This window comes from Bufo gargarizans, chromosome 2, assembly GCF_014858855.1.
Source record: "Bufo gargarizans isolate SCDJY-AF-19 chromosome 2, ASM1485885v1, whole genome shotgun sequence".
In the NCBI taxonomy this organism is placed as follows: domain Eukaryota; kingdom Metazoa; phylum Chordata; class Amphibia; order Anura; family Bufonidae; genus Bufo; species Bufo gargarizans.
In genome coordinates, this window is record NC_058081.1 from 481086285 (window position 1) to 481098603 (window position 12319).

The following is a 12319-nucleotide window of genomic DNA, read 5'->3' on the forward strand; positions in this document are numbered from 1 at the left end:
GTGATGGTGCCCTCAATTATACCTCATCCGTCTTGAGGTTAGTTGTCTCTGCCTTACCTGCTGTGTGTTGGTGTGTGTGTTTTTTTTTTTTTTGTTTTTTTTTCTTTTGTTTGTTCCGCGACTACTATCTTCCTGTTTGTACTGGGGGTAGCTGCATTGCGTTCTACAGCAAGGCCATCCTCATCCCTTTCTGCTGTTCTGCTGTTGTCCCTGCTTGAGGACTACTCTTCGGTCAATTATTTTCCTTAAACGTCCCTCAAAGAAATGGTAGAACCCCTTCCTCCGGTGGCACCATCGACATGGACTTTAGCCTGACTTGTCCTGGCATCTGTCGGCTACTGGACGGACCCCTTCGGTTTCTTCCGTCCGCTCTTCTGTTCCCCCAATCAGGGTGGCTACGGGACGGAGTTGCTCGTGGGACGATGTACCAGCTTTGCCGGACTCATCCCCTCGTGCTACTGGTCTGCGCCTGATCATGTGCTTCGTCCAGGGTCTATTATCGGTCTTGGAAATCTTACCTGCAGTTCTGTGGGAAGCCGGGCGTTCCCCCACTCCGCCTTTTTCTCCCCACGGTTTGGTCCTTTCTCCAGTCCGGCTTGGGACTGGGACTCTGTTCCTTGAAGGGTCAAGTGTCGGCGCTATCCATCCTCCTCCGGCGTCCCCTGGCCCCTCCATGTGGTGGCTCATTGGTTCCTCTGTACCGTTCCCTGGTACCACCCTGGGAACTAAATACTGTGCTCTCGGCGCTCCAAGCTTCCCCCTTCAAGCCGTTACAGAAGATCTCTCTACGCCTCTGTCCTGTAGGTCCTGTTCCTTGTGGCCATCAAGTCTGACGGGTGTCTGAATTAGCGGCCTTTTTTTCCTTGTTCCGAGCCTTTTCTGTCCTTCCCCACGACAAGGCTGTTCTTCCTTCCTTCCTTCCTTCCTTCTTCCCTTCCCTTCCCTTCCCTTCCCTTCCTGTCTGCCTTTCATCTCGATGAGGCCATCGTCTTCTCCTCCCCTTCCCACCCCTGGGAACAGATACGGTGCTGTTTAGACGTTGTTCGGGTCTTGAAGATTTACTTGGAGATCACCAACTCCTCCTTTTGTCGCTCGGACTCTTTTTATGGTAACGGAAGGTCCGCGCATAGGGTTGGTGGCCTCAAATTTTTTTTTATTTTTTTTTCCCGCCACTTCATCAATTGGCTATTGCTGAGGTTCTTGGGCCAGAGACATCGGGCTTCGGCCGAACATTTGTGCACGGCAGCCTCTGGTCTTTCTTGTAGGCCTTTACCAAGTTCTACAGGGTGCATAATTATGCATCGGCTGATGCTGCCTTGGGCCGCCTGGTTTTTGGCAGGCAGCGGTTCCTTGATGCCTACGGGTGCTTCACCTTAGAGCTGTGGTCCCTCCCCTCTTGGACTTCTCTCGGACGTCCCATGGTCTCCTGTGTCCCCCAAGGAAAATGGGCGAGTAAACCAGATTTTTGTATAACTTACCAGTAAAATCTTTTTCTCGCTCTTTCTTTTGGGGACACAGCACCAACCCATTCATTTGCTTTTTTTCTACACGGTTAAAGTCTTGGTTTACCCCTTTGGGTAGTTGGCTGGTTGGTTCCACATTGTTGGTCATTGCCTTTTCTCACTACTTTGACACGCAACTGGCAGTCTCTCTCTTTCCAGGCTGAGGGTATAGCTGCTGGAGGAGGGGCTTAACAGTTTTCACTTAGTGTCACGCTTCGTAGGGAGCTGAGCTATACCCAAGGTCTCCTGTGTCCCCCAAGAAAGAGCGAGAGAGAGATTTCACTGGTAAGTTATACAAAAATCTAATTTTTTAACACAGCAGACACCCAGGGCTAATACTGCAAACAAGTACAATCATACCCAGAGCCAGTCCCCTGCCCCCTCAATTAGACCCTTAAATTAAGGGTGACAAACTGGGTATGATCAAGGGGCTGGCTTTGGTTGACACTGGGTATGACTCACGGGCCTTAATCATACCCAGTGTCACCCATAGCCAGTCTCCTGCCCCCCTTAATTATACCCAGTGTCTGTCACCCTTATCCAGTCCCCTGCCCCCCCTTAATTAGACCCTGCCCCTATTTAATGAAAGTAAAAAAAAAAAAAAAAAGGTACTCACTATTTGAAGTCATTGCTTCCTCCCTGTCTGCAGAGCACCGGCCTCCGCCCTCACACATTGAGCGAATCCTTCCGCGGCTCTCTGTAAAGGCGCAGCACTTGGACGCTGCGCCACCAAGCTCTTCCGCCACACTCCGGAGCCTGATCTGGCAGCTGCAGCGGCTCGCCTCACACAATCTCGGGCCGGCCTGCTGTAAGAGACAGACTGCGAGCTGTGTCGGCCGCCGGGCGCCCCTGTTGCCATGGTGCCCTGTGCGGCCGCACAGCTCGCACACCCCAAAGGCCGGCCCTGTCAATGAGAAAAAACTGTGCGACAGTGCAGGACCTGTCAGGTGAACACTTGCCAGTTCTTTATTGCAGGCGGATCCCAAGGGTTGTCAGGTTCCCTCCTGATACCAGACAACCCTGTTAAGGATCCCTTCACATTTGCAGTGAAGCTTCATCACAGATTCTACCATATTTGATACGAAGAATATCTGACTGTCCCTGTTAAGTGCTAATGTAAACATTCCTTTTGGGGGTTGAACTGGACTGGGGTTACACAATAAAGCCACCATAACGGGGAATGCTGTGGAAGGGAGGGTGCAAGATATGAGCGTTATGTCCCATGATGTGCTCTTGGGCTACTTTCACACATGAGGTAGCAGGGTCTAATGGTAATGGGGCCGGAGCGGACTTTCGGCGGAACGGTGGGCTACCGTTAGCACAGATCTGGCAGGCTGTTCCCCTGCCGGACCCTGCTATCGTCAGTGTGAAAGTAGCCTTATCCTGCTTTAAAGTGTATTTGTGTGGTGGTGGGGGGGGGGGGGGGGGGGTGTGTCACATGTATGTGAGTAGTGATATAAAGTTTGGACAAATTGTTGTGCTTCGCAACAGTCCTAAAGTGATTATTTTCTTATTCGTAGGAAAGACAAGAAGAGGAAGGGCAGCAATGAGAGCGATGCCCCGAGCAAGAAACCACGGTTGCAGGATCCCGTCAGCTCTTCTGAATCTTCCGATGAGGAGGATAATGGTAGGAAAGGTTTTGTGTGGTAATCATTGCTGATTGTAGTTGAGCGTCCACTTATTGATCTAATCTAGATTATTGCTTATGAACGCTTGTTAGCAATAATCTATATGATTCCCAGCCTGTGTGAAGGGCCCTTAAGGTGGCCGTGGCAATAAGTTATTTAACCCTTAGGGCACTTTCACACAAGCAGATGCCGTGCGGGTAATCTGCTGCGTACAGCAGACACACAGAGCAATAACATGATTGATAATGCTCTTTGCCTCTCTGTGATCTTTTTATAACAAAATCACAGTGAGATAAAGTTGAATGAAGAGGGTTGTGGAATCCGCACACCTATAAACAGTGGGTGCTCGTGGAGGACTTCAGTCGAGTAATAATTAGATAATCCACGGCACACCAAAATCGTTTTGCTTGCAAATTTATTTTGAACAAGGAAATTCAAATAGTGTCAATATGACTTATCGCGCCATTGTCAAGACATATACGTAGAATAATTTAGGCCATAATGTGTCCCAACGTTTCGGTCCTATTAGACCTTTCTCAAGGGATCTGAAAAAAGTATAAAGAAAGAATGTGCTGCTTTTGCTGACTTTTCGAAGCGGTAAGCATTTCATATAATTGACAAATCATCAAAGAAAATTGAAATTTATGAAGATAAAAGACAAAGAAAAAAAGGAGGAGTCTCAGAGTATTGGCACTAGTCAGAAGGAACTAGAAGGTAGGTAAAGTAGAGTGGACATAGGACTGGTGGAAAAAGCAATAAAATCATAGAGGAGTATGCCTAGAGATATTGGAGTGATCGACCAGAGATAGATGTAAATCAAAAATGAATGGCAGACGGGTAGGTATCAGGTAGTGAGGATACATAAATCAACCAGTAAACCTGAGTCTGGGTATAATGTTTACCTGAGGCCATACTGCAGAAGACGCTGGTCACATGCATCCCCGGCAGGAATTTATATCGTAGAACCGGAAGTCATGTAGTTAGCATGCCCTCCTGCTGGGGTTATGCGGATCACATGATCGCAAGTACGTCATGCGAACCATGTGACCGTGGCGGAGAAGGTGCGCATGCGCACTCAACTAATTGAAGGAAGGTGGGTAATGTACTAAGTTGCAAGTCGGTGCCAGCGGTGGCGTGCTTGTGTAGTGAATTATTAACTAATAATGAGGTATGCTGGTCGATTAAGAGGTAAAAGAGAGAGCGAGTCATAATAAGAAACATGTTTATAGTTATAGGAGGAAAACGAAAGTTGAGTATACAAGGTGATGGGCTACTATAGAGGGCAATTGATTAATTAGGAAATATAGGGAAATAAATATACAATTATTATACAATTGTATATAAGATTGTATAGAGCTGGATGCATAGTTGGAAGAAAGAGAAAAAAATCTTATACACAATTGTTATTATGACTCTCTCTCTTTTACCTCTTAATCGACCAGCATACCTCATTATTAGTTAATTATTCACTACACAAGCACGCCACCCCTGGCACCGACTTGCAACTTAGTACATTACCCACCTTCCTTCTATTAGTTGAGTGCGCATGCGCACCTTCGCCGCGGTCACATGGTTCCCATGACTTACTTGCGATCATGTGATCCGCATAACCCCGGTGGAGGTCATGCTAACCACATGACTTCCGGCTCTACGATATAAATTCCTGCCGGGGATACATGTGACCAGCGTCTTCTGCAGTATGGCCTCAGGTAAACATTATACCCAGACTCAGGTTTACTGGTTGATTTATGTATCCTCACTACCTGATACCTACCTGTCTTCCTTCATTTTTGATTTACATCTATTATCTCTGGTCGATCACTCCAATATCTCTAGGCATACCCCTCTATGGCCTAAATTATTCTATGTATATGTCTTGACAATGGCGCGATAAGTCATATATTAACACTATTAGAATTTCCTTGTTCAAAATAAATTTGCAAGCAAAACGATATTGGTGTGCCGTGGATTATCTAATTATTACTCTAGTGAGAAAAAGTTGTCCCCGTGATTTTGTAGTAAAAGGGTCACAGAGGCACGGAGCATTATCAATCATGTTACTGCTCAGTGTCTCTGCTGTCCGGAACGGGGCTTGGCACTCTTTCATGCAGTGGATTACCCACCCACATATTTTTTTTCCACATAGCTGTATGAGCGCTTATTTTTTGCAGGGCAAGTACTTTCTAATGCCACCATTTAATATGGCATACAATGTAGTGGGAAGCGGGGGAAAAAATTCCAAATGGGGTGGAATTGGGGGGGGGGGAAGAAACGCAATTCCTCCACCGTTTTACTGGTTTTGTTTCCACTACGTTCCATTTGCGGCAAAACTGACCTGTGTCTTTCACTCTCTGGGTCACTACAATTAAAACAATACCACACATGTATATGTTTTTATGTCTAAATGGTGTAAAAATAAAAAATTATAAAAAAGCTTAACTTTGAGATTTTTTTATAGTTATATCTATTGAGCTGGGGGCTAATTTTTTGCAGGACAATCTGTAGTATCTGTAGTTTTTAATGATACCATTTTGGAGTGTGTGTGTGTGACATTTTGATCACATTTTATTCCATTCTCGGTATTGGAAAAACAGTTTAATATTGAGGGGAGTTTTTGGTCACAGTGATACCCAAGATGTTATAATTTTTTTTATTTGGAGCCTACAAAATCCAACTCCCTTATTTGATCTTTTTTTTTCATATATATATATATTTTTTTTTTTCTGAACAAGTGGGGATTTTTTTTATTTTATTTTTTTACATCCATTAATTGGACAAAATAAGAACTGCAGCTTTAATGACCTGGGTTTCTTCAGCGAGACCCAGCGTATTAAAATCAATTACTGGCATCCCTACTGGCCGCGGAGGATGCCGGTAAGAGACGCCCGGAAGCGCGATCTCGCTGGATCACAGCATTTAAAGGCTTTAATGACCGCGACAAGCAATAATGGTCATTAGCCGCAGGTCTCTGCTGTTTCAAACAGCAGAGACCCGTCGACCATGATGTCTGCTGCACATGTGAGTGGGTGTCATGTTTGCCTATCGTTCCAGCGCCTTACATGTAACAAAGGTATTCAATTCTTTGGTATTTTTTTTCTTTCTATTGTTTATCTGAATTTTTAGATCTTAATTCTTTTTAATTTAGCTCATCCAAAAGGAGCAGATCTGGTGGTCCAAGGCAAAAAGGACTCTGTCAAGAAGGCAGGCAAGGTAGTTTTTAGATGTATCTATATATCTCTCTATCTAGATCGATATATTTATATTATTTCTTTTAACCTTGCAATATTTATACTAACAAATGTTATTTCCTGGAAAACTAGCACAGTCTGTGTGCAGCACCTTTTTATGTGCTTTTGCACTAGATCTTTTTTCCAATATGTTCTTTACGGTAGGTTCACGTCATAGCTTCATTTTCCGTTCTTCTGATCTGTCGGAAGAACAGAAAACAAAAAAGGATCCTTTATTTTGAGCATCGGTTATGCTCATTTTGCACCCATTTTAGCCATTTCAGTCTCAATCCATTTTGTTTAGACAGGAAAAAAAATTAGTACCTTTTCTCAAAATAAAGGATCTGTCATGTGAACCTACCCTAAGGCTAGTTTGACACTAGCATTGGACAACTGTCTGGATCCGACACTGCCAGACACTATTTGACACCCGCCGGCCCCATTCACTGTAGTGGGGACCAGCAGAGATCCGTCCTCAACCCGGTAAACATGCTGAGAATTGGCCGAATGAAAACCACTGCCAGGCTTGATGCGGTAGCTTCTGTCAATGTCAGAATGCAGAGAGATCCGGCAGGCTGCTCCCTGCTGAAGAGCCTGCTGGATCTAAAAACGCTAGTGTGAAACTAGCCTAATGGCTCAGGCACACGATCGTTGTTATTGTCCACATCCGTTCCAAATATTTTGCAGATCTCATGCGGGCCGATTCACTATACTGAGACTGCAAAAGATTAGGACAACTCAGTGTGCTGTCCGCATCCGTATGTTTGTTCCACTTTGCGAACAAGGATAGGACATTTGTGAAGGAGTGAGAACCACTAAAATGGCTAAGGCCGTGTGCATGACCCCTACCACAGTAGTTCCATACTGCCTGATATTGCTATAGGGCAGTGATGGCTAACCTCTGTCATTCCAGCTGTGGGGAAACTACGACCCCCAGCATGCTCCATTCATTTCTGTTGAGTTCTGAGAGCATCCAACAAAGTGTGCATCTTGGGGAGTTTTACCACAGCTGGAGTGCCGGAATCTAGCCATCACAACTATAGGGAACTGACATAATAGTAACTATGTAAGTTAGATTGGGTAGAGTTATTGGGCGGTATTTATCATAAAGGTAATATTTGAAATCTTACTTGAATCTTCTTTGGCGTACTTTGTGTCAAATTTGTTAAAAGTGACGGACATTTATTAAGTGTATTAAGTTGTGATGTGTTTAAAAATATAAAAAAATAGCGATTTATGTGCACACAATTTGCGCTGTAATTTTTTTTACTTTAAGTTCTCTAAAATCTTTTGAAAAATTATTGAAAAGAGGCCAGGTAGGAGCAGGACCTCTCAACCCAACAGATTTGCTATAGCTTATGTCAGAAACTGGCGTGATTAGCCACTGCGAGGTAATTAGATAAGCAAATCCCCAACTTCTTACTCCTTTTCTGGAAATAAGGCCTGTATTACACCAACAGATTATGTGACGAATCAGACCAATAGTTGGTGTGTATGCAGTAGGCCATCTGTTTAATGCTTGGTCAGATATTCTGTTGGTGTAATACAGGCCTAAAACACTCTCCTACCCCTAATATTTGAGAATTAGAGAGCAAGTATACTCTCTGATGGGGAAAGGAAGATTGATAACTTGTACAGAAATCAATGTTGCACTCCTTGGGGATATGCATAGTTGCACAGGGAGAGAGGATTTGTCTTTCTTCCCTGCAGCCTGTCGGCTTGTCCCCGATTACTCCCCCACATCCTCCACACTAGCCTTCTTATAGTGAAGGGCTATAGATTTGTAGCTATGAAACTGGCTGAACTGTTGCATGTTCGCTTTCAGCTGAAGGCATCTGTGTTAGTCCCATGTTCATATGTGCCCGCACTGCTGAGGAAAAAGAGGATAGGTCATCTGTAAGAAAATCTGGGTAAAACCCTTTAAGTCAATGGGGCTTAGCTCCAATACCAACTACAGCCACTATACAATGTATGGTGCTCTGTTGGAAAGTTGCCTGGAGCCGGCAGTGGTCATCAGAGCCCCGGTTAGAGCAGTGGCTCTCTGAAACAGCTGATTGATGGGGTGCTGGCACTCGGACCTCTGCCAATGTGATACTGACCTGAGGATAGGTCGTCATCATCTTTACCTGGATAACCACTTTAACCACTTCAGCCCCGCTAGGTGAAACCCCCTTCATGACCAGAGCACTTTTTACACTTCGGCACTACACTCCTTTCACCGTTTATCGCTCGGTCATGCAACTTACCACCCAAATGAATTTTACCTCCTTTTCTTCTCACTAATGGAGCTTTCATTTGGTGGTATTTTATTGCTGCTGACATTTTTTACTTTTTTTGTTATTAATCGAAATGTAACGATTTTTTTGCAAAAAAATGAAATTTTTCACTTTCAGCTGTAAAATTTTGCAAAAAAAACGACATCCATATATAAATTTTTCACCAAATTTATTGTTCTACATGTCTTTGATAAAAAAAAAATGTTTGGGCAAAAAAAAAATGGTTTGGGTAAAAGTTATAGCATTTACAAACTATGGTACAAAAATGTGAATTTCCGCTTTTTGAAACAGCTCTGACTTTCTGAGCACCTGTCATGATTCCTGAGGTTCTACAATGCCCAAACAGTAGAAGAACCCCACAAATGACCCCATTTCGGAAAGTAGACACCCTAAGGTATTCGCTGATGGGCATAGTGAGTTCATAGAACTTTTTATTTTTTGTCACAAGTTAGCGGAAAATGATGATTATTTTTATTTTTTTATTTTTTTCTTACAAAGTCTCATATTCCACTAACTTGCGACAAAAAATAAAAATTTTAGGAACTCACCATGCCCCTCACAGAATACCTTGGGGTGTCTTCTTTCCAAAATGGGGTCACTTGTGGGGTAGTTATACTGCCCTGGCAATTTAGGGGCCCAAATGTGTGAGAAGTACCTTGCAATCAAAATGTGTAAAAAATGACCGGTGAAATCCAAAAGGTGCACTTTGGAGTATGCGCCCCTTTGCCCACCTTGGCAGCAAAAAAGTGTGACACATCTGGTATCGCCGTACTCAGGAGAAGTTGGGGAATGTGTTTTGGGGTGTCATTTTACATATACCCATGCTGGGTGAGAAAAATATCTTGGTCAAATGCCAACTTTGTATAAAAAAATGGGAAAAGTTGTCTTTTGCCAAGATATTTCTCTCACCCAGCATGGGTATATGTAAAATGACACCCCAAAACACATTCCCCAACTTCTCCTGAGTACGGCGATACCAGATGTGTCACACTTTTTTACTGCCAAGGTGGGCAAAGGGGCACATATTCCAAAGTGCACCTTTCAGATTTTGCAGGCCATTTTTTACACATTTTGATTGCAAGGTACTTCTCACACATTTGGGCCCCTAAATTGCCAGGGCAGTATAACTACGCCACAAGTGACCCCATTTTGGAAAGAAGACACCCCAAGGTATTCCGTGAGGGGCATGGCGAGTTCCTAGAATTTTTTATTTTTTGTCACAAGTTAGCGGAAAATGATGATTTTTTTTTTCTTCTCTTTTTTCCTTACAAAGTCTCATATTCCACTAACTTGCGACAAAAAATAAAAAATTCTAGGAACTCGCCATGCCCCTCACGGAATACCTTGGGGTGTCTTCTTTCCAAAATGGGGTCACTTGTGGCGTAGTTATACTGCCCTGGCAATTTAGGGGCCCATATGTGTGAGAAGTACTTTGCAATCAAAATCTGTAAAAAATGACCGGTGAAATCCGAAAGGTGCACTTTGGAATATGTGCCCCTTTGCCCACCTTGGCATCAAAAAAGTGTCACACATCTGGTATCGCCGTACTCAGGAGAAGTTGGGGAATGTGTTTTGGGCTGTCATTTTACATATACCCATGCTGGGTGAGAGAAATATCTTGGCAAAAGACAACTTTTCCCATTTTTTTATACAAAGTTGGCATTTGACCAAGATATTTTTCTCACCCAGCATGGGTATATGTAAAATGACACCCCAAAACACATTGCCCAACTTCTCCTGAGTACGGCGATACCAGATGTGTCACACTTTTTTGCTGCCAAGGTGGGCAAAGGGGCACATAATCCAAAGTGCACCTTTCGGATTTTGCAGGGCATTTTTTACACATTTTGATTGCAAAGTTCTTCTCACACATTTGGGCCCCTAAATTGCCAGGGCAGTATAACTACGCCACAAGTGACCCCATTTTGGAAAGAAGACACCCCAAGGTATTCCGTGAGGGGCATGGCGAGTTCCTAGAATTTTTTATTTTTTGTCGCAAGTTAGTGGAATATGAGACTTTGTAAGGAAAAAAGAAAAATCATCATTTTCCGCTAAATTGTGACAAAAAATAAAAAATTCTAGGAACTCGCCGTGCCCCTCACGGAATACCTTGGGGTGTCTTCTTTCCAAAATGGGGTCACTTGTGGCGTAGTTATACTGCCCTGGCAATTTAGGGGCCCAAATGTGTAAGAAGTACCTTGAAATCAAAATGTGTAAAAAATGGCCTGCGAAATCCGAAAGGTGCCCCTTTGCCCACCTTGGCTGCAAAAAAGTGTCACACATCTGGTATCGCCGTACTCAGGAGAAGTTGGGCAATGTGTTTTGGGGGGTCATTTTACATATACCCATGCTGGGTGAGAGAAATATCTTGGCAAAAGACAACTTTTCCCATTTTTTTATACAAAGTTGGCATTTGACCAAGATATTTTTCTCACCCAGCATGGGTATATGTAAAATGACCCCCCAAAACACATTGCACAACTTCTCCTGAGTACGGCGATACCACATGTGTGACACTTTTTTGCAGCCTAGATGCACAAAGGTGCCCAAATTCCTTTTAGGAGGGCATTTTTAGACATTTGGATCCCAGACTTCTTCTCACACTTTCGGGCCCCTAAAAAGCCAGGGCAGTATAAATACCCCACATGTGACCCCACTTTGGAAAGAAGACACCCCAAGGTATTCAATGAGGGGCATGGCGAGTTCCTAGAATTTTTTATTTTTTTTGCATAAGTTAGCGGATATTGATTTATTTTTTTTGTTTTTTTTCTCACAAAGTCTCACTTTCCGCTAACTTAGGACAAAAATTTCAATCTTTCATGGACTCAATATGCCCCTCACGGAATACCTTGGGGTGTCTTCTTTCCGAAATGGGGTCACATGTGGGGTATTTATACTGCCCTGGCTTTTTAGGGGCCCTAAAGCGTGAGAAGAAGTCTGGAATATAAATGTCTAAAAATGTTTACGCATTTGGATTCCGTGAGGGGTATGGCGAGTTCATGGGAGATTTTATTTTTTGACACAAGTTAGTGGAATATGAGACTTTGTAAGAAAAAACAAAAACAAAAACAAACAAAAATGTCCGCTAACTTGTGCCAAAAAAATGTCTGAATGGAGCCTTACCAGGGGGGGGGGGGGTGGGTGATCAATGACAGGGGGGGTGATCAATGACAGGGGGGTGATCACCCATATAGACTCCCTGATCACCCCCCTGTCATTGATCACCCCCCCTGTAAGGCTCCATTCAGACATCCGCATGATTTTTTACGGATCCATGGATACATGGATCGGATCCACAGAACGCATGCGGACGTCTGAATGGAGCCTTACAGGGGGGTTATCAATGACAGGGGGTGATCAGGGTAATCAGGGTGATCACCCCCCTGTCACTGATCACCCCCCCTGTAAGGCTCCATTCAGACATCCGCATGATTTTTTACGGATCCATAAAACGCATGCGGACGTCTGAATGGAGCCTTACAGGGGGGTTATCAATGACAGGGGGGTGATCAGGGAGTGTATATGGGTGATCACCCGCCTGTCATTGATCACCCCCTGTAAGGCTCCATTCAGACGTCCGCATGCGTTTTGCGGATCCGATCCATGTATCCATGGATCCGTAAAAATCATGCGGACATCTGAATGGTGCCTTACAGGGGGGTGATCAATGACGGGGGTGATCAATG

At 44.0% G+C, this 12319-nt stretch overlaps 1 protein-coding gene across 3 annotated transcripts in view; it reads left to right on the forward strand.

Annotated features, from left to right (window-relative positions):
- Window positions 1-12319, forward strand: part of TCOF1 (treacle ribosome biogenesis factor 1) — a 156541-nt gene that overhangs the window by 13106 nt on the left and 131116 nt on the right. For all 3 annotated transcript variants that reach the window (XM_044281130.1, XM_044281131.1, XM_044281132.1), the window contains exons 3-4: window positions 3023-3129; window positions 6276-6340. In XM_044281130.1, the coding sequence (XP_044137065.1) occupies window positions 3023-3129; window positions 6276-6340 (172 nt within the window). The remainder of the gene's footprint in view (window positions 1-3022; window positions 3130-6275; window positions 6341-12319) is intronic.